Genomic DNA, 22,540 nt, shown 5'->3' with positions numbered 1-22,540 from the left:
GACACAAGGCTAAGGAGGGTGGAATGCAGTCTCGGGGCTAGAGTGTAAGAAGAGTGGACGCAAAGCTCAGGCTGTGGGAGCCGCAGGGAGCGAGGACATTGGGTTACAAGGCCTGAGTAATGCTCCGGTCTGGGGCCGGGGATCGATTGCTAGGTTGGGGAGAGGGAAATGGGGAGCCCCCTGGGCAGGCTGAGCCGTACGGGACGGCTCCAGGGTCTTAGATAAGGAAGGATGACATAGCATAAACTCGGAGCAGTGTTATCAGGGGCAGGCACAGCGGGCGGCGGCGGCGGGCGGGGCCGGAGTAGCCGCGCACCAGCCCCGAGCCCTGGAGCGCCTCAGTAGCCAGCCGCCGCCTCCGCCGCCCTCTCCCTGCTCGGCCTCCGAGCTTGCAGCCCGGCCCGGGGCTCCTGGAGCAGTGGGGGGGTGGGTGGGGGGCGGGTGTCCCGGCGCCGGGGCACTTCGGGCCCCATGGCGAGCTTCCCCGCCCGCGGCGGCGGTGGCGGCGTCCCCCCGCTGCTGCTGCTACTGCTGCGGCGCGCGCGCGGCTGCTCCTCTCAGTGGGCTCTGGCCGCGGCCCGCTCCCCGCTGCCGGCGCGTCCGCGCTGCTTCAGCGGCGGTCCCAGCGCCGCCTCCGGGCCGCCGCCGTTCCCGGGACAGGCAGCGCGGCTCGCGCGGCTCCTGGGGCTCCGCGCCGGGCTCTCCGGCAGCCGCAGGTGCAGGACGACCGGCGCGGGAGACGCGCCGGCTCAGAGACCAGCTGCTGCTCGGGTCGGAAGCGAGGGCTCGGCGACTGTCGCGGCGGGAAGTGGCGGCGGCGGCCGCGACAATTCTCCCCAGCACCCGCCTCCCCTTGGCGGCTCCGAGGCCAAGAAGCTCCTGGGCTTGGCGTATCCCGAGCGCTGGAGGTTAACAGGTAGGGCTTCCCCCCACCCCCGGCGTCCCCGCTCTTGACATTGACTCCACCGCCTGCCTCCCGCGGTCCCGGCACTCGGGGCCACCCGGGAGGCTGGACCGTGCCGGCCCTGGCCGCATTGACCACTGAGTGACCGCTGCCGCGCTCAGAGCCGTCACGACCACCCCCGCCCCGTCTGAGTTGTGCGCAACTTTTTAATTAAATTTTTTTTTTTTAAATTAAGATCAAGGCTGGATGAGGCAGGAAGGAGCATGGGATTTGGAGCCCGAAGACCTACCCAGTTTTAAATCCCAGCGCTGCCCCTTAGCTTGCCTGCATATGCACGGGCAAGTCACCTCCCGATTGCGAGCCTCAGTTTCCTCGTCTGTTAGGGACAAAACAGTGGCACAATGGAAAGAGTGTTGAGTTTGGAGCAGAGGAACTGGATTAGAATTCCGACTCGGCCACTCAGTACTTTTGTGAACAGGGCAAATGGAGTCAACCTCTCTGTCCTTCACCTTTCATCTTACCAGTGAGGGGGTGGGTTGAGATGGACTTCTTTTAGGTCTCATTCAGTTCTAAATCCATTCTAGCCGCCTCTGATTTTTGTGTTTTCAAGTGAAGGGGCAGATTCCTCATTATTTTATATGAAAGTTGGGGCTTCACAAGCTTGTGGGGGCAAGAGAATACTTAACAGATGAGTTGGACTGATTTTTTTTCTCCCGAACCATTCTATTCACAGTTCAACAAATATCCCCCATATAGTCTGTAGAAACAGTTTAAGTAGAGCATCCGAATCTCAGAATGTCTGAATTGCTTAGTTAGAAATTTGGTTGATCCTGTCTTTCAAAACCGGCTGGATTTTCAGTTAACCAACAAGCATTTACTAAGAACTCAGTATATGTCAGGCATCGTGCTAAGCTCTGGGCATAGAGAAAGGCAAAAAACAGCCCCTGCCCTCCAGAAGTTTATTTAATAATGGGTGAGACTACATCTAAATAGTAAGATATGGAATGAGCCGAAGCTTAATTATGTGTGGGGGGAGAGGGACAGAAAAGAAATCCTGTAGAAGGTAGTGTTTGATCCCAGTCTTGAAAGAAGTCAGTGATGTCAAGACTTTTACAGGCATGGGGGATAGCTGGGGGAGAGGCACGGATGTGGGACATCCTCATGTATGAAGAAAGCATGTAGGTCATAGGTCATGGTCCGGAAAGGTGGGAGGGAGCTAGGTTTCAGAGAGCATGAAATGCCAGAGAACTTTATGTTTGATTCTGGAAGCAATAGGAACCATTACAGTTTATTGAGCAGAGGAGCGGAGCAACGTGGTCATGGGACCTGGGGTTTAGTAAAATCATTTTGGCAACTTTGTGAAAGATGGATTCCAGTGACGAAAAATTTGAGGCTGTGAGACTGATTAGACAGTGAAAGTTGGTGGTGGTTTTGTAAGTGGAGAGAAAGGAGTGTTTACAAGAGATGTTCTGAAAGTACAAACATTGAGACTTGCAAGCAGATTGGTTATGTGAGGTGAGTAAGGGGAGAATCCAGGATACTGAAGTTGGGAATGTGGGAGGATGGTAGTGAGGAGGTGAGGCAGACAGACAGCAAATAGGCTGCAGGATATGAGATAAGATGCAGGAGGTGACCAGCCAGAGAAGTGATCAAAGACTGTGCATTGAAGCCCTCAACTATGGACTTACCTGTGTACTTTCACAAAGCACTGCCAATTAACCTGACAACTCTCCCCCTCCTCTTTCCTATCCTCTAGGCTTATATGTATGGACTATGTGACATCCTGGAATAGTCCTCCCCTTTTATTGCTTATCTGTATAATCATGGCACCTTCAGATAACCTGGTTTTCCCAGACATTCTCTATCCCCCAAAACTATTTAAATTAAGACCCCCTAACCCAACTAATCACTCTGTTTCTCCCATATGGAAACAGGCCCCACTTGGGTGGGTCATCCCAATAAATGCCTTTTTTTAACTTGGAGACTGTCCAAGTGAGTTGCTTTCTGGATACTAGGACCCACCCATCTATTCTTCATCTGTTGCGTTCTCCAGTAATAGGGAAGTTCAGAGGAAAAGAAAATTTGGAGAAAGACAATGAGTTCTATTTTGGCCATGTTGCTTTGGATATGTCTCCAGGTCATCCAGTTTGAAGTGTAGGCAATTGGTAATACAGGACTGCTGCTTAGAAGAGAGAATAGGGCTGGCAATATAGAACTGGGAATTATCTGCATAGAGATAGTAATTGAGAAAGGGGAGCTGATTTCATCCCCAAGAGAGATAAAATGAATAGAGAAGAGGACCCAGCTTTCAGATACTTATTGGTTAGCCTTAGCTATAGATAAACTGCTATTGTAATATGCATTTTACAGTATTTGCTCAAAGAAAATGTATGAATCATGTAATTATTTTTTTTCCTCAGGGTGAAAGTGAAAACCTTTCAACTTTCTGATTACTCAATACTGTTTCTACCTACTGAATTCCCATTGCCTCACCTTGGATTAGCTTGAAACTTTTCCCAGGGCAACTAATATGCTTACAGTCAGAGATCTGGAAATGAAAAAGCTTCGAGAAACTGTGGCTAAATCTTGGAAGCACTGAAAACCCTCCAGACTTATGACTTCAGTGTCTTCCAGGGAAGAAACTCCCCTAACCTATATAGACCATCATCTCATCTGCAATTAATAGTCTTATAGAGTTTGGTTAGGGGGGAAAACTAAGTAATTTCTTAAAAGAAACGAATAACAAAATATGCATTTATAGCTTTCCCAAAAAAATCATAATTCATGTGGTTAATAGGCAGTTTTTGTGGCTTAGTTTGCTACCAGTACTAGCTGCATGAGGCATGATTGAGTAGAAAGGGGTGTTAGCTCTGGAATCAAACTTGGGTTCACTTTTTGACTCTGCTACTTACTCCCTATATGATCTTGGGCATGTTATTCATCTATCTGGGGCTCATTTTTCTCATCTGTAAGATGAAGGTTGAGGATGTTGGATTAAATGACCTCTGAGGTCCCTTCTAGTTCCTAATTTAGGATCCTATGTAATTATGCCAAGAGGTATAGTGGATAGGGAGCTCCCTACATATTGTCCACGTGCATAAGGCCACTTAACTCATCAGGGCTCTAGTCAATCCTTAAGGTTCAGACTTGCATTGGTAGAAGAAAATTCTTCGTCCTGGAATTCCCTAAACCAGTGAAATCACAAGTCTAATTGCCATCCCTATTCTTAGGAAATAGTGCTCATTGTCAATTAAAGCTTAAAAGCCACCTTTCTTTTAAATTACTTTAAGGGTTTTAGAGACTCTCCAAAAGACTGCCAACTTGGTTGAAAATCTTGAACAGGCAGAAGAGTATGGAAGACTATATCTTTAAATCTGGTGTTTTATTAAATATTTGTTCAGTCGTTTCAGTTGTGTCTTCCGTGACCCCATTTGGGGTTTTCTTGGCAAAGATACTGGAGTGGTTTGCCATTTCCTTCTCCAGTTCATTTGACAGATGAGGAACCTGAGGCAAACAGAGTTAAGTGACTTGCTCAGGGTTACACAGCTAGCAAGTGTCTGAGGCCAGATTTGAACTCAGGAAAATAAATCTTCCTAACTCCAGGCCTGGCACTCTATCCACTGTGTACCTATGCCAACATATTTATGTAGCATTTTGAAGTTTATCTAGCTTCTTCCTCAAAACCATCCTGGGACGTAGGGAAGTGAATATTGTTAGCCTTTTTAATGATGAGAGAAAGAGTTCAGAGAGGTTAATAGGATTATAGAATGTTGTTGTGAAAGGGACCCCAGAGATCATCTAATTCAAATCCCTCATTCTATAGATGAGGGAGACAACTATATAAAGTGATTCAAATTTAGGTCTCCTGACGTAAAAATTGTCTTCACTGCACTTATTATTGGCCATTGTGTACATAACCAGTAAGTGTTTGGATGGTAAATGCTCAGAGGGCAGGCAGCTTGTCATTTTAAGTTGATTTGTCAGGCAGCATCAGTCAATCAATAAACATTAAGAGGCACTGTGCTAAGCACTAGGGATACAAAAAGGGATGCTGTTAGCTGTGTGATCATGGACAAGTTCTTTAGCCAATCTGGGCTTCCCTTTCCTCATCTGAAAAATGAAGTGGTTACACTCGTTGATCTCTGAGATCTCTTCTGATTCTAAACCTGTGTTCCTGTGACTTCCTGGCACTCTGCACAGCTCTGAGACTTGTTCGTTATAGATGCCTTGCCTAAAGGTATTTTTGAAGAGTTTCTGCACTGGGAGTGCCCTATACTGGGATTCCCTACTCTGATTAAAACATAAGTCTGGACTGTGGGTTGTTAACCACAGTTAAGCTAACCACAGTTTTGGCTTATAGACCCTTTTGACAAGCTGCTGTTTGTTGCATGCATAAATACTAAACTTCACTCAATAGTGAAAGTGAAGGTGTATGTTTTTTCCCATCCACATTCTTGGAACCCTTGGAATCTAGACACTGACTCCTTAGGGGATCCCTGCCCAGGTTAAGAACCCAGGCCTAGACTAACAGCACGAGAAGTATTTTACTAGGAATTTAGAAGGCTTAGTAGCTTTCTCAGTCTTTTCCTCACCCTAAATAAAGAACAGTAATACTTGCCTTGCCTATAGTGTTATGAGACTCAAATGTATTTGGAAGCACTTTGTCAAATATAAAGTGCTAGGTAAATATAAGGTATTGTCTTTGCTCTTATTGATTTAAGTCATTTAAAAATATAAAATCTGGGTTTGGTGATGATGATATGCTATGCTTTTAATAAGGGACACGCTTAGGAAATTATGTTGATTTTTGGTAACCTAGGGGCAAAATGATTTTTTTTCTTTTCTTTTTTTTAAAAGAAAATTTTAACTCTTCTTAAAGGATATACCTCCTTTTCCTGTAAAATGGGTTGATATCTTGATATGTGGATTTGAAGACTTGTGCTCCTCAAGTTGGGGTCAGGGTTAGGGCAGGGAATTTGTATTTTCCATAGAGAATGTGGTTGGTTTTTATGGTAAGTAAATATTGGAAACTGAGGGGCTGTCCTACTGGGGAATGGTAAAACAAATTGTGGTATGTGAATGTAAGAAAATATGTTATTGTGCCATAAGAAATGATGAAATGGAAGGTTTCAGAGGAAACTGGGAAGATTTTTGTGAGGTGGCACATAGCAAAATGAGGAAAAACCAAGAGTACAATTTATACAATGGTAACTTTATAGAGAAAACCAGTTTTGAAAAGCTTTAGAACTGATCAATTAAATGATAAATCGCATGTCCAAAAGAATAAAAATGAATCGTGCTGTTCACCTTCTGACAGAGAGTTCTGAACTGAAAATGCAGAAAGAGATATCCAAAGCTAATTTGAGGATTTGTTTTGCTGGATTATGTACTTATATATTTGGAGTTTTTTAATTTTGCTTAAATTTAGTTGGAGATAGTTAAAAGAACAGATTAATGATAAAATAAAAATATTGTTGTCTAAAAGAACATGTATAGCAACAAGTACAAAGTAAACAAAACATTTTTTAAAAAGCTAGAAGCCTTATGTCATAGCATTATTAGGACAAATTTCTATAAAGTCATAATGATTCATTGGATTATAGGACACATTCAAACCAATTAAGATCTTGGCAGTGTGGGTCCAGAATGAAGTAGGGTTTATCAGTCATGAATCATGTTTTAAAGTTACGTATAAGAGAACTACCATCTTTAAAAACCAACCACATTCTCTATGGAAAATACAAATTCCCTGCCCTAACCCTGACCCCAATTTGAGGAGTACAAGTCTTTAAATCCACATATCAAGACATCAACCCATTTTACAGGAAAAGGAGTTGTGTAATGGTTAATGCCATACAACCCTTCCAAGGTTGGGGTTAAGAAGTGGTTGTGTTATTTTGTGGTTGTTTTTACAATTATGCCCATGAAATTTCAATCTAAAACATATACACATACCAAGAAAAGAAGGCTGAAAAATTCTTTTTTAAAACATAAACCCTAAATTACTATAGTAATTTTACTATAGTAAACAATAGTGACACTCTCTTCCTTTTTGTCCTTTCCTCAGTGTACCATGTTTCAAATCAGTTAATGTCTGCAAAAATTAAACCTCAAACTTGTATAAGATACATTATTTATTTTTTTCTTTTTAAAAGAGCCCATCACATGAAAAGCTTAAAAAAGCCAAAAATAGCTTAATTGTAATTCTCCTTCTCAGGAAAAAAACTAGTCAGTGTCTTCTAACCTTAGCCTTTACCACTGCTCCACTTTTTCCTTTTAGCATAAGAATTTACAGCAAGTTTCTTCTTGTGGTTAGTTAGAAAGTTGCACTGTAACCTTTTTTCTTCGATAGCCCTTTATCTCATCAACCAAAAGGTAGCTTGAGATTCCAGATGCTTGCTGCCTGGCTCTAGGGTGGAACAGCTGGGGCAAGAAAGAGCTTCTGCTTGTGTTCTTGCTATCTGACTGATAGGAGGGACCACTGAATGCTTAAGCCACATTAAAAAAAAAAGGACCTCTTAAACACTTGCATAATTTGTGTGAAAACTTGCTATTCATTTTCCAATCATGTTTGTACTGTATAAACAGTAACACTGCTATGAAGGATTCTTTTTAGGGTTTTCCTTCCATGTCCTCCAAGTCCATATTCCTCCAGGCAATAAGTGATAAATCTAACAACCTCATTTTAATTTAAGGCATCTTTTGAGGGCTACAAAATACCTTTCAAGTTTCTGATAAAAAATTCTAGGGATTGATTTTGGGGCTATTTTGCCAAACTTATTTGTACTCTTTGACCACTTTTTTAGTTATTTTGTTTAAATGAATGAGGTATTAATGAAGTTCCAAGAACTTACTAATTGATCTTAGGAATACTGTAACAAGAAGGGAGGAAGCAATGCAGAGGAATCAATAGTATCATCAAAAAAGAGACCCTTCCTAATTCCAGTGTAGGGACCTTGTCTCTGAAATGAGCAGGGACCCTCCATGTTCCTATTAATGAACCATATCTTCATGACATTTTACCTTTCCTTTTTGGCAAACAAGTTCCTTTCTTTTGACTCTTTGGAATTCATGGTCTGGCAAAATACCAGGAAAGCAAAGTAAAAGGAATTTTAAAACATTTTAAGGATCAAAAGGATGATAGCTACATAAGGGCAAAAATTGCTAAGTTAAGATTAGGTAATATTGGGAGCTTGTAGAGAATTTGAGAAATGCAGGAAGAAAAGGAGATTAATTTTAAGTATTGGTACTATATACTTCATGAAATGGAAAGAAGTAATGGAATTTTATGGGAGAAGCCTCAAATGATGCTTGAGTTGGAAACTTAAGTGAGCCTGGCTTGAGCAAGGCAATTCATATTCATTTAATAAGTATTTATTAAGTGCCTACCATGTGCCAAGTACTATACCAGGTACTAGGAATAAAAAGACAAAAGAGCAAAACCAGAGGAAATGGGTTAAGAGGATAAGTAGACTGAGTATAATGGAAGGAGTCTTGGCTTTAAGCAAGAGTTCTTAACCTGGTGTCCTTGAACCTTAAAAAATATATATATTTTGATAATCATTTAACTTCTCTGGGCCTCAGTTTCTTTCCCTCTAAAAGGAGGTTATTTATAAGGTCCCTTCTACCGCTACGTCTTTGAACTTATGGAAAAGGAACTGAAATGTTTGGTCTTTTTTCTTTTTTACTTCTCATTTGCTTTTTACAAAAAGAGGCAAAATACAAGAAAATAAGCTGATATCAGACATTTAGTCAGAGAACAGAAAGACAGCATAGTATAGTGGATGGAATGCTAGATTTAGAGTCAGGAAGGTTCAAATCCTTCCTTGGACACTGTTTAGATGTGTGACCATGGGCAAATTAGTCTTTATGAGCCTCGGATGGCCCTCTAATTCTTAATTACTGAGTTATAGGTAGGTTGCAGATTGATAATATGAAGATGGAGGGAATCCCCACATTGGAGAAGTCACAGATTCATGACTGTATTGAATTAGTGAAAAGACAGCTTCTAGGCTTTGTCCCAAGACCCTTTACAGACCCAATTCAGTTTCCTGCACCTTTATTTTATCTGTGTCACTACTAATGCATAATTGTGTCTATAATTGCAATCCTGAAGCAGTTGAGTCAAAAAAGTGATGAAGAGCTGGGCTTTTGAATCCCATCTCTGACACTTATCAGTAAGTAACTTGGAGGTAAGTCACTTAGTTTCTCTCATCCTCAGTTTTATTTTCAAAATGGAAATAACTACTTGTAGTATGTATCTCATAAAATTGTTGTGATGGTCAAATGAAATAAAGTGTATAAAATGTAGAACAGAAAACAATATATAATGGCCAATTATGCTGGTAACAGCTGTTATCCCAAATCCTTCAAAGAAACATTTAGGTGTTTTGATGTGATGTATTTAATAATGCATCAAAGTGTTCTAGAAAGTTTCCGCAAGAAGAGGTGATCCTCAGTTAATCAGAATATTCCTTTCCCCCCAGAACACTTGTTAATTCAATTTAGCAAACATTTATTAAGCTTCTCCTATGGACCAAGGAAAGCACTGCTTTTTTTTTAAACACCAGGTACTGTTCAGCTCAGAACACTGAGTTAGAGTCTCTATCCTTTGTGTTTCTAGTCCAGCTTCAATTATCATTATTAGCTTGAGGTTTAGAGATAGTATTCCAAACTTTGGAACAAGGCTTGAAATGGATTTCTTGTCTAGCTCTACAACATCCACTGGGCCATGATTATGATCACTGAACACCTAGGCCCCTATACTCTGATTCAGAGTTTTATGAGTTATGTAACTTCTCATTTAGGTGTGGTGAAGAACTATGCTTCAGGGCATAGGGTCAGGACCCAGTCCCCTTACATCTGGGGGTTCAAGGCAGCATTCCAGATTTCTCCAGAGTTGTGTTTTTTTGCTTTTTTTTTTACACCTCTACTAAATAACTATTTGGTACAGATTTAGTCATATGACTGGTATTCAAGCTTATGATGGGTTGGGAATAACCATTGCTAACAAAATGTTTGGGAACCCTATATGAAAATCCTTAAGGGAGCTTTGTATCAAAATTGGAATCTAGCCATTGAAACAGTATTTGTGTGGTTAGTTATCCTCCCTCTTGGCTTGCCTAGATTTTTTTTTTTTTGGTAATGTTATCTCCTCATTGTACAGTTTACATTATGATAAACAGCTGTGTGCTCATTTGTGATTCTAGATATGTAGAATGTCCTGAAAGTCTTAGTGTAGTTTTACACTTATTAAAGCTTTTGGGACACTTGAATCTGTGTTCATGGTGTTCCTTTGCCCCAAAGATATCATCTGTTCATTATGGCTCTTAAATTCTCCCCCTCTGTAAGGCATTTTGGGCGTTTAGCTATAAAAAAGACATGCTTCCCTCTTTGGGGGACCCAGATGTATTATCTCATTGGTATAGGGAATTCTTTACTGATGAAGATCAGCAATTTATAACTTATGGCATTAGAGACCTGCCTGGGTCCCTGATTGCTTAAGTGACTTGCTCATGGTCTCACAAACTAGTCTGTAAAGAAGCAGGACTGGAATCCATGTCTTGCTCTCTCCCAGGCTAGCTTCCTTTTTCCTATGCCATACTGTCTCTCAAGATCAGGTGGTTACTTATCACAAGTGAAGTGAATATTAGGGACTGGTTTCCAACATTTGTTTAAATTCAGCTGCTTCGTCAAAGCCTTCCAGTGCATGGGTTTCCATGGGCCATTAAGAGTTACTTAGGTTTGCAACTTAAGTATCCCTTTGGCCTCTTCCCTCATAAAAATCTCACAGTTTATTTCTCTGCTCAGTAAAGTGTGCTACAATACTTGTTAAATTGATTCTTTTCACTTTCTCCATTGAGACTCTAAGGTTGCCTCTAACTTGAACTTAGCAACTTTTCCCCAGTAGCCATCACCATCATCTAAAATAAAGTAGGCTCCTTAAATGAAGTTATAATTACAAACTTTTCCTAGCTTCCTTCAATCAGCAATCAATAAACATTTAGCAAATGTCTGTTGTATATATCAGGTACTGTCCTAGGTGCTGGGACTACAAATACAAAGAATGAAGAATCTCTATATCCAGTTTGTATAATAGAGTACAAGGCTTGAGGGAAGAAGGGATTTATATCCAGTGAGGCTGGGAAGATATGTTGGGACCAGGTTGTGAGGGGCTTTAAAAGACAAACAGGATTTTTATTTTAGAGGAAAGAAGAAGCCACTGGAGTGGAGTAGGGGCATCAGGTGGTCTGATTTGCACTTAAGATAAATTTCTTTGGCAGTGGTGTGGAGGATGAGCTGAAGTGAGGAGACCAATTAGGAGGCTTTTGCTGAGGCCCTGAAATAAAGGAGTGAAGAGAAGAGATTGGATGAGAGATGTTGTGGAAGTGGAAATGGCAAGATTTGGCAAGTTATTAGATGTGTGGGGTGAGGGGGGGAGCAGTTTCAGTTGAGTGATGAGGTTGAAAGCCATATTGCAAAGGGGTTGAGAAGTAAGGAAGAGTGGAAGAAGTAGATGAAAGCAGAGAGTATAGACAATTATCCCCCAATTGATGGGGATAGTCTACAGTGTTTGGCTACTATGAAAGGAGCAGCTGTAAAGTATTTATGTTTTAGCTTCATTTGTAACCGTTTCCCAATGTAGAGAAACCCATCTAGGAAATGAGCCAGTAATGGGAGTTGGGGGGGCGGAGGTTGGAGGGCAGATAGGAGGGATTCAACAGCCTTGCTTACCTGAATACCATAGTCTGGATCTATGCTGGGTAAAGACCATCCACAGAGTGGGTTTACCACAGGTAAATCTAGTGGAGACATTTTTAGAAAGGAGTGTCAACAATGTAAATTCTGGGCAGAGAAGCCAGTGTTCTTACCTTCTTTGCTGCTGAAGCTCTGATGGGTTTCCCTGGTTTTCTTTTTAGCTGCAGTTGGATTCCTGACTGTGTCCAGTGTCGTTACCATGTCAGCTCCCTTCTTCCTGGGAAAGATCATCGATATCATTTATACAAACCCTACTGGAGACTATGTAAACAACCTGACCCACCTCTGCACCCTTCTGAGTGGAGTGTTTTTGTGTGGTGCTGCTGCTAACTCGGTTCGTGTCTACCTCATGCAGACTTCAGGTAAAAAGAACTGTCCACTACCCCAAAGAAGTACTTCTCTCTGGTGTTGCAGACTTTATCTTGGCCTTCCCATTTCACCTGTACTTTAGCAGGGTTGGCTTAGTGGAAGGAGCCCTGGATTCTGAGTCAGACCCAGAGAAAAAAGACTTGGGTTTGAATCTGGCTCTTCTACTTATCAGCCATGTGACCTTGGCCAAATCACTTGCCTTGAACATCATTTCCTTCCAACTGTAAAATGGGGATAGTCATAGTTGTGCTACCTATCTCACTAGGCTGTTGTGAAGATCAGTTTAGTTCAATAAGCATTTATCAGATGCTTACTTCATGAGGCATTCTGCTAGACACTGGGGATACAAAGACAAAATAGAAACTGTTTTCTGCCCTCAAAGAGGTAAAGAATGGTAACAACCAGGGGGAGAAGAAAAGGCCTACATTCTCAAATGAGATAACGTAAAATAATAAACTGTATAAATTGTAAAGCCCCTACAAATGTTAGCCATTATTGTTATTACTTTTGCGGGCCAGGGCTTTTTTTCCATTTCTTTTTTTTTTAATTTCTTTTTTTTAGTTTACAACACTCAGTTCCACAAGCTTTGGAGTTCCAAATTTTCTCCCCTTCCCTCCTCTTCCCCCTCCCCAAGACAGCATGCAATCTGATATAGGCCCTACATACACATTCACATTAAACATATTTTCACATTAGTCATGTTGCAAAGAAGAATTATAACCAATGGAATGAACCATGAGAAAGAAGAAACAAAACAAAACAAAAAAGAGAGAGAGCTAATAGTATGCTTCAATCTGCTTTCAGACTCTGTAATTCTTTCTCTGGATGTAGATAGCATTTTCTATCCTGAGCCTTTGCTGAGAAGAGCCAAGTCTATCAAAGTTAGTCATCACACAATGTGGCTGTAACTGTGTACAATGTTCTCCTGGTTCTGCTCCCCTCACTTAACATCAGTTCATATGTGTTTTTACAGGTTTTTCTGGAGTCTGCCTGCTCATCATTTGTTATAGCACAATAGTATTCCATTACATTTATATACCACAACTTGTTCAGCCATTCCCCAATTAGTGGCTATCCTCTCAATTTCCAGTTCTTTGCCACCACAAAAAGAGCTGCTGTAAATATTTTTGTACATGTGGGTTCTTTTCCCATTTATATGATCTCTTTGGGATACAGCCCTAGAAGTGGTATTGCAGGGTCAATAGGGCATAGCTCCAAATTGTTGTCCAAAATGGTTGGTTCAGTTTACAACTCCACCAACAGTGCAGTAGTATTCCAACTTTCCCACATCTTCTCCAGCATTTACAATTTTCCTGTTTCGTCATGTTAGCTAATCTAACAGGTGTGATGTCAGTACCTTAGAGTTGTTTTGATTTGCATTTCTCTAACCAATAGTGATTCAGAGCATTTTTTCATGTGACTACAGATATCTTTAATTTCTTCTTCTGAAAACTGCAGGCCATGGCTTTCTAATCAATATTTCCCGAGACTTTGAACATAAAGCACGTTAGGGATAAACCATACCCTTTGTCTTAGTTTTATTGACTAATGTTTACTTTTATTTTTTATATGACCATCATTTCCTTTTATACCGAGTCTCTCCAATCCTGTCCCATGCCAAATACATATACCTAGTCTTCTGTTTTTTAAACACTTTTTAAAAATTTCTGACTTCAAGAAACACAAAATAATATGAACATTTCCATGTATAGAGTGGAACAGAAAAAGACAACCCCACATGAAACCGTGGATCTCTGTTATACCCAGCTTGCTTTTCCTTTTTAAAGTATATAACAAATCAGCCTGGAACTTTCAAAGCTGCCCTGCTCATCTGTTTCCTACTGCTCTTCTTTCTGTACTCTTGTACATTAAAAAAATGCTTCAGTGATCCTATTTCCTTCCTTCCTTCCTTCTTCCCCTCTTTTATTCCATCCCATTCCTTTTCTCTCCTTCTTTCTCCCTCTCTCTTTTTGTATTTGTATTCCCAGCACCTTCCACAGTGCCTGGCACATGTTAGGCACTTAATAAATGCTTCTTAAACAGAGAGCCAATGATCACATTCTCTAGGAATTCCATTCTGGCATCTGTGTGAAAGGTGGATTGGACAGGAGAAGAAAAGGAAACAGACTAATTTGAAGATTATAGTGGTCCAGGAGAGAGATGATAAGGGCTTGGACTATGGTCATGGCCATGTGAATGGAGGCTAGAATTAACAGAATTTCACAAATGTTTGTCTGAAGGAGAGGAAAGAGTCAAAGATAAGTCCAAGGTTATGAACTTGGCAACTGACAAGAGAAGCATGGTACGCTCAAGATTATTGGGGAGGAGGTGTGACTTTAGGAGGGGAAGGTGATGAGTTCACTTTTGGCCGTGTTAAATTTGAGATGCCGATGGGACATCAAGTAGTGATGCTCACCGGGCATCCCGCTCTCGTAAGAGCTTGGAGTTTACGTTCTTGGAGAGGGATAACATTACAACATAGATAGCCATCATACCTATTATTGTATGATATATGCTTTCATTACAAAACAGCTCTATGGGCAATTTTAGGGGCAAGAATGTTGACAAGCCTGGTTGTGAGACAGCAGGGAAGGCGTCTTGGAGGCGTTAGCATTTGAATTGGGCTTTCAAGGAATTCAAAGAGTAAAGGCTTGGAAAGAAGCTTAGACTTAGGGAACAAGCTGGACAGAAGCAGAGGAAGTCAAGAGGGTTTCCTAGGGCATAGGATCAGAGAGTAATCCAGTTTGGAGCATGCAGGAAGGGAAAGGAGGAGTATGAAATAACACCAGAAACTAAAGGGAGCACCAGATTGTGAACTGCCTGAAATGCCAGGCCCACTGAGTTTGAATTTTATACAATGAGCATTATCAAAGAGTTGGAGAATTTTGAGCAGAAGAGAGAACTTCCTGACCAGAAGGATGCCAATTCATATATGTGTCACAACCCCCAAAACACTGCAGGCTCCGTAAGGGCAGGAATAACGTTTTAATCTTTTTATCTCCCTCAGCACCCAGAACGGTATCCTGGACATAGTCATTACTTAATAAATGTTGCTGAACTTGATGAATCTATAGGTCTTGATGATTGATTAGATAGGAGAGTCAAAGGAAAAGGCAGAATCCAAGACGACCAAGGGTTTTGATCTTGGGTGTTAGGGAAAAGGGTAATATCATTGAAAGAAAAGGTGAAATAATGGGAAAGATCCGGTTTGGGCTGGGGGTAGGTGGATTGGGGGGCAGGGGGAGGGGTGATCTGAGTGAAGCTTTTCCAAAGAAATCTAGTGTCCTGAATGAGTGCTGGTCCCATTGTACTCAGCCCTGGTCAGATGACCTCTGGAGTTTGGTTCAGTTCTAGGTACCTTGCTTTAGAAGAGACATTGACTAGCTGGAATGTATCATGACTCCCCTTCCCTCCCCACCCCCCACCCCCTTAGGATGATGAGGAAAATCAAAACTATTTCCACATAATGACCAATTAAAAGAACTTGAGGATATTTAGCCTCAAGAAGAGAAGACTTATGGGAAGCCTGATTACTCTCTTTAAATATATGAAGGTTGTCAAACAAAAGAAGGATTATACTTATTTTGCCTAGACCTGCTCCACAAATAAAAATAAAAATCTTTGTTAGTTCATCTTGTATTTAATCAATACATCCCTCTTTTAGCTTCCATAGACTACACTGATATTAAAAGGAAAACAATATTCCTTTCCAATGACCTAGCAAGTTTTGGATTTTTTGTTTTTTTGACCTGACCTATCCTTGATATAGGGAACTCAGAGTGAGTAATTCCCTCTACCAATGTATATCTTTAACTGTTCTCCAATTTATAAGCTCAGAGAGTTGCATAGGAGACTGAAAGGTTGTAACTTGTTCAAGGTCATACACCCCGTGTCAGATACAGAATGTAACTCAGGACTTTGGAGTCCACTTTGGGCACTTTATCTTCTATGCCATTCTGCTTCAAGGATGATTAATACATTGGGATAATCATCTTCTACCATATGAACAAGTAAAATTTGTTCTCCCAGATTCTGTCATAGCAAATCAAATACCACAGTGAATTTATTGATTACTGTTTGTTGGGCCTTTTGGACCTTTTAGTAGGAGAATGATGCTTATACCTGACATGCTTCTGTTCCCCCCCCCCTTTTTTTTTTACAGGCCAGCGCATTGTGAATAGATTGAGAGGGAATTTATTCTCTTCTGTTCTAAAGCAAGAGGTTGCCTTTTTCGACAAGACCCGGACAGGAGAGCTGATTAACCGCCTGTCCTCAGACACAGCGCTTCTGGGGCGCTCAATAACTGAAAATCTCTCTGATGGACTGAGGGCTGGAGCTCAGGCTTCAGTTGGCATTGGAATGATGGTATGTTTTTGGGGATCACATATGGTATGTTCAGGACCAGGACTTCTATTGGGCAAGAGGTTTCATTGAGCTCTTTCTGATGAATCTTGGAAGTGTGCACTTGGAGCAGAGTTCTGACTTAAGACTCTCTACACAGAGAAACTGCAGGAATAAGTGCTAACAATTCAGAAAGAGATGAGTAGAACTAAGTTCTCATCATAGACTCCCACTACATATTTTCTTCAGGCTTTAAGTCTTCCTTTCTCAAGGAGCTCTAACACTGAATTCTTCTCAAAATGAAGCTCTCCCTTTTTCAAAAGACTAGGAGACAGGTATATGCCCTGAACCCTGGATTTCCCAGGACTCTGCACCCAGGGCTTAAGGATAATAAAGGTAAGGAACACTTCACGGAGTGGCAAATGTCAGTTTAATCTCACTGGAAGAGAAAAGCCTGGGAGCGTTCCATTTCTGTTTTGCAATACGGTGACAATTTCCCCTCTCTTTTCTCCCTCATAGGAAAAAAAAAGTGGTAATGCACTGTCTATAACTTTCCAACTCCAGTATAATTCCATATGAATGATTATTTAAATACCTGTTGTGGTGAGGCACTGTGCTAAGCCTCTGGGAATACAAAGATCACACAAGACAGTCTGTCAGCCTTTGCTCTTAAAGAACTTAGGATCCAGCTGGGGAGATAAGACATGAACAAATAATTACAATGTAATACGAATTAGACTGTCTAATTACTTTCAAAATAGAGAAGCTTGTCTCAAAAAATTAGAAACTAAGTTGCGAATGGTTTAAACATTTCATACTTTGTATATTTTTTTTCCCTCTTACAGGATATAGCACTTAGTAACACTTCACTTTCTCTCTTTCCTTTTTTTCCTCTATCTCACAGGAAAGTTTGCATCCTATATATTATACTTGTGATGGAGACTGTAATCTTTTATTAGTAAATGATTTAAAAAAACATTTTTTTAAAGCTTAATTTTCCAGCTTCTTTGCGCTGTAGGCAGCCTTCAAAGGCAACAATATTAAATCACAAAACCAAATTTCCTGGCACCTCAGAGAAGGAAGGACTGTTCAGTTCCATTTCATTCCATTCAACAAATATTCAGCACCTACAATGTATAAGGCAGTGTTACCAAAGTTAACCTTTTGGCATTCGGTCTCTTTCTCAACTGAAGAAAGAAGCCTGTTGAAAGGGCAATCTTGCCTGTTACTTATCTAGTCTTCCCCAAATATCTCAGGTTCATGTGTAGTTTTTAGGTAGGGAACAAATTTTTAATACTTTTCCTGCATCAGAAAAATTCACCTGAGTCTCTGTTCATATTTAATAATTGACTAAAGGTAAGATGGTAGCATTAGCTTCTTCCTTAATTAGGGAACAAGTGCTAGAGTGGTATGATCTGAGGGATACAACAGTAGTTTGAGAAGCTACTGGGTTCTACTTCTGACTTTGCATCAAGTCCATTGTATGTGTCTGAGAATCTCCCTTTAGAAAAAACTAGGCTATCAGAAACTTAATGAGTTGCATTTAAAGAACTTATAAAAGGAACAAAAAAACTCTATGAAGGCAGGAAACTGTCCAGAAAGGCAGGAAACTGTCCAGACATAGACAGAAATTAGTATGATGAAAAACGACTGAAAGCAATTGAAGTGATAAAGGGAACCAGGAACTGGTTTTTGAAAAGACCAACAATTCAATACTTATGTGGAGCTGATGTATGAGATAAATCATCTTTAAAGACCAAGCCACTATTAACATGTAATTAAGAAAATAAAAATTCTAGTTACTGAACCACAAAAGAGGTGATCACAGTTTAAGTAAAATTAATAAAATATTCAGACTATATAATGCATAGTTTTATGCTAAGGTATTTGATAGCTTGAATGAAATGGATAAATATCTCCAAAAATATAAAATAGCCAAACTGACAAAACAGGCAATGGATACCCTAAGTAGACTGACCTTAGAAGGAAATATCAAACATGCCTCTAATGGGTTGTTCCACAAGGGAATTCTTTTGACCTTCAAAGAACAAATGATCTCTTTATTATATTGATTGTTTCTACCTACAAAGAGGGCCTGCTACTCGATTCTTTCTTTGATGGAAATAGGGTTTTATTTCATAAGCCTGACAGGAATGAGCCAGAAAAAGAAAATTACAAGTCAAGATCATTAATAAGCACCAGTACCAAAACATAAGATAAAGTCTTGACAAATATGTAATAAAAATGAAATATTGATAAAATATTGACAAATATATCAAAAAAGTATTATGGCCAAGTAGTATTTGTGTCTGTAATTCAAGGACAGTTTAGTATTTAGAAGGGGGCAATGTAATAAATTGTATCTGTAAGAAAAACAATTCAAATGACTAGATTTAAAGAGGCTTTTGATAAAAAGATTTAAAAGGTAGGAATAAAAGAATTTTTTCTTAATGATATAAGAACATCTCACTAGAGACAATAGTCAGTGTATAAAATGGAAAAACAAATAACAAATTCACAGCATTTCAGACTAGGAAAGGCCCTCAGAGGCCATTGGGTCCAACCTGTACATGAACCAGAATTTCCTCCACCGCTTATTTGATGAGGCATTCTCAGTCTTTGTTTGATGACCTCTGTCAGGTGCGGTCCTTCCTGAATCAGCCCATTCCACTTTTGGACAGTTCTAATTTTTTGAAAGTTTTTCTTTACGTCAATCCTAAATTTGCCTCATTGTCACTTCCACTCCTTTCTTCTAAGCCCACCCTCCATAACCACGCTGAACAAATCTAAGGTGTCTTCCATGAAATGACATTCCTTCAAACACTTTGAAGGCAGATTTGCACCCCTCCCCCAACCCCCACCCAGTCTTCTCCAAGCTAAACATCTCCAGCTCCCTAATTGTCCTCCTCCAGTGTTTCCCACAATGCTTGGCACATAGTTGGTACTTAATAAATGTTTATTGAGTGACTGCCTGGTCCTTTATCATCATCTGGTTGTTCTCTCTGATTTACCAACGTCCTTCTGAAAATGTGGAGCCACAAAATGAGCAAAATACTCCGCAAGTGGTCTGACCAGAGGAGAGTGAGGTAGGATTATCACATCTAGTTCTGGACATTCCTCTCATTGTGTAATCTTTATAATATAAAATTACACGAACTCTTTGGGGCTATCATAGCCCATTGTTGACTCAATGAACTCCACAAAAATACTCAGATCATTTTCAGATGAACTATAATGTCCAGCCATGTTTCTCCCATCTTGTACATATGAAGTTTTTTAAATCTAGAATGAGTTTATATTGATCTCTATTAAGTTTCATTTTTTGGGAGGCAGGATGCTATAGTGGATAGAGAGCTGATGTCTGGTCAGGAAAATCTGAGTTCTCAAGTTCTCCCTCTGGCTGTGTGACCCAGGGCAATCCCATAACCTCTCTGTGTCCCCAGGAAACTGTCCAGGTATCTTAAGCTTCAGAACAGTTGCTGACCAATATAGGGAATTTTCCTTATGAAAAGTTCCCTACATCAATAAAATCTCCTCTCCCCCCCTCCAAAAAAAATCTTATTTGATCTAGCCCAATGTTCTAGCTTGTTAAAATTATTTTTGAAGTTCACTTTTTTACTTAGTATGGTAGCTTCTCCTGCCAGTTTTGCTCCAAACTCAATAGTTTTGCCCTCTGTGCCTTTATCTAAGCCATTCACGATCGTTAAATACACAAGCTTTTATTAAGCATCTACTGTATGCTGGGTACTGTGTTAGTCATTGGGGTGAGCAATATAAGAGTGAGATAGTCCCTGCCCACAAGAGACTTACACTCTTTGAATATTAAACAGTATGGGACCAAGGAAAGGTCCTGGGGGTAACTCCGCTGAGGAACTGCTCCAAGCTGAAACTAAACTCTTAATAACTAATTACTTTTTTTGGATCTGTATGTTCAACTACCTTGAAATCCACCTAATTGTTATCATCTAGCCTTTTAACTCTATCTTACCCTCCAGAAATGCAATGGGCTATTACATCAAATTAGATAAAACAATAACAAAATTCACAGGGCACAGTAATGCACAGAGCACTGGGCCTGGAGTCAGAAGCACTTGAGTTCAAATCTGGACTCGGACACTTACTAGCTATGTGACCCTGAGCAAGTCACTTAACCTCTGTTTGCCTTAGCTTCTTCATCTGTAAAATGGGGATAATAATAGCACCCACCTCCCAGGGTTGTGAGAATCAAATGACATAATATTTGTGAAGTGCTTAGCATAGTGCCTGGAACATAGTAAGTTATATATAAATGTTAGTTTTTACTGGTATTATTAAATGGGATTCCATTTTTGATATTTAATAGATATGAAGATTGAATAAAAAGCATTTTAAATGTTTTAAAAGTGAAAGTCCATTGTAAATACAGTTTATGTGATATTGTATATTTCCTTGAGATTACTTTATAGAATTTTTAGAGAAAAATAAAATGACCAAAGAAAGCAGAAATATACATTTTGTTTTTTTTCTTTTTCCTGCCGTAAGTGTATTTTATTTTTATTTTACTTAACTGAATTTTTATTGAAGCCTTTTTTTTAAACATTACAGCTATTTATGAATAGACCCCTCCTAATTCCCTCCCAGTGGGTCTACCTTTGTAATAAAGAAGAAAACAATAAAATAAACTCAGCCAATTCAGACTGTATCTCACAGTCACCATGTACAACACCCATATCCCCCTATCTTTACAGTAAAAAGGAGAAGCAAGAGGTATCTTTTTTTCAAAAAAAAATTTCTTTTTGATAAAAAATAGATCTGGTGTACTTACATTTTTATTGCAGTGGCTAAGACTTTCTTCAAAACTGTGTAAATTGTTCTTTTTCTGTTTCTGCAGTTTTTTGTTTCTCCCAGTCTGGCTGCATTTGTTTTGGGTGTGGTACCTCCCATATCTATCCTAGCTGTGATTTATGGAAGGTATCTACGAAAATTAACCCAAAGGACTCAAGATTCCCTGGCGCAAGCAACACAGGTAAAGCTTTTATTCCTTCCTTTTTATGCAGTTTTCAGTAGCTATAGGGGAAAGGTGTTGTGGTCACTTGACAATAGGGCGAGAGGTGATGCTTGCATTCTTCTAGTATCTTCCTTTCTTATAGAGCCCCATTCAGCTCTCAGGATCACAGGACCCTAACTGCCACTCACATCTAAGGATGGATTTAACTTGACAAAAAAAATCATATGAACTTCCCACTTCTCTACATTATCCCCATTCCTTTTTTTAGGGGTGGGGGGCTGGAATTGGGTGAGGAGGAGTTATTTGCCAGCCAACATGACATTTTGTTATTGTATAAGTTGTTTATTAAGAACTTAGCTTTAATAACAAAAGCCATTAAACTTACTGACTTTACTCCAAAGATAGAAAGCAGTTCTTTTCCATTGGAAAGAGCATGACTGGACTTGGAGTCCTAGGCTTTGGGTGTGGATCTCAGTTTGGCCACTTTCTATGTACGTGACCCTGAGCAATTCATTTAATGTCTCTAGGCCTTTGTTTCCTTATCTTTATAAAAAATGAGAGAGTTGTACTGGATGACCTCAAAGTTCCTGTCCAGCTCTAAATCTAGAGTCTTGCGGTCTTCCATGTAGAAATAGTAAAAACTTGTCAGGTTTCCGTTCTCTTATATTCCCAACTATTGTCTTTGTCCATGTATCACTTCCTACTCCCACCCCTTCTCCTTGTATCTGCTTAGGTTCACAAGATCTTAAGTCTAAAGGACCTCAAGTTTGTCAAGACCAAGCCCTCATTTTACCAATGTATAATATTTTATGTAGCCGTAGTCAATGAGTATATGATTTTGGGGGGGGTGGGGTTCTCTTTTTAAATTTCCCATTAGTTCATATAAGTCTTTCTGTATTTTAAACCATGCCTAATATTTGTCACTGTTGAATGCTTTGTACTATTCCATTATTGTTTATGCCACAGGTTTTTTAACCAATATAGAGATGTTGAACATTTAGATTGCTACCAGTTTTTCATAATTATAAATAATGCTATTATAACTTTGAATAGATAGCTTCCTCCCCCCACTTTGTGATAATGTTCTTAGGGTAAATTCTCAACTATGGGATTCTTAATTTCTCCTAGCATAACATTTAATTGTGTTTTGGAAACAGTTTTTGAAAATTTCTATTTTACTG

The 22,540-nt window shown here is 40.0% G+C and overlaps 1 protein-coding gene across 1 annotated transcript in view; it reads left to right on the top strand.

The window, feature by feature from the left end:
* The first annotated feature begins 471 nt into the window (after positions 1–471).
* Positions 472–22,540, top strand: part of ABCB10 (ATP binding cassette subfamily B member 10) — a 40,179-nt gene continuing 18,110 nt past the window's right edge. The window contains exons 1-4 of the mRNA XM_036756445.1: positions 472–916; positions 11,824–12,024; positions 16,194–16,396; positions 21,243–21,377. Of these exons, the coding sequence (XP_036612340.1) occupies positions 472–916; positions 11,824–12,024; positions 16,194–16,396; positions 21,243–21,377 (984 nt within the window). The remainder of the gene's footprint in view (positions 917–11,823; positions 12,025–16,193; positions 16,397–21,242; positions 21,378–22,540) is intronic.

This window comes from Trichosurus vulpecula, chromosome 4, assembly GCF_011100635.1.
Source record: "Trichosurus vulpecula isolate mTriVul1 chromosome 4, mTriVul1.pri, whole genome shotgun sequence".
NCBI lineage: Eukaryota > Metazoa > Chordata > Mammalia > Diprotodontia > Phalangeridae > Trichosurus > Trichosurus vulpecula.
Note: the sequence above shows the minus strand (reverse complement) of the source record. Positions and strands in the feature narration are given on the sequence as shown.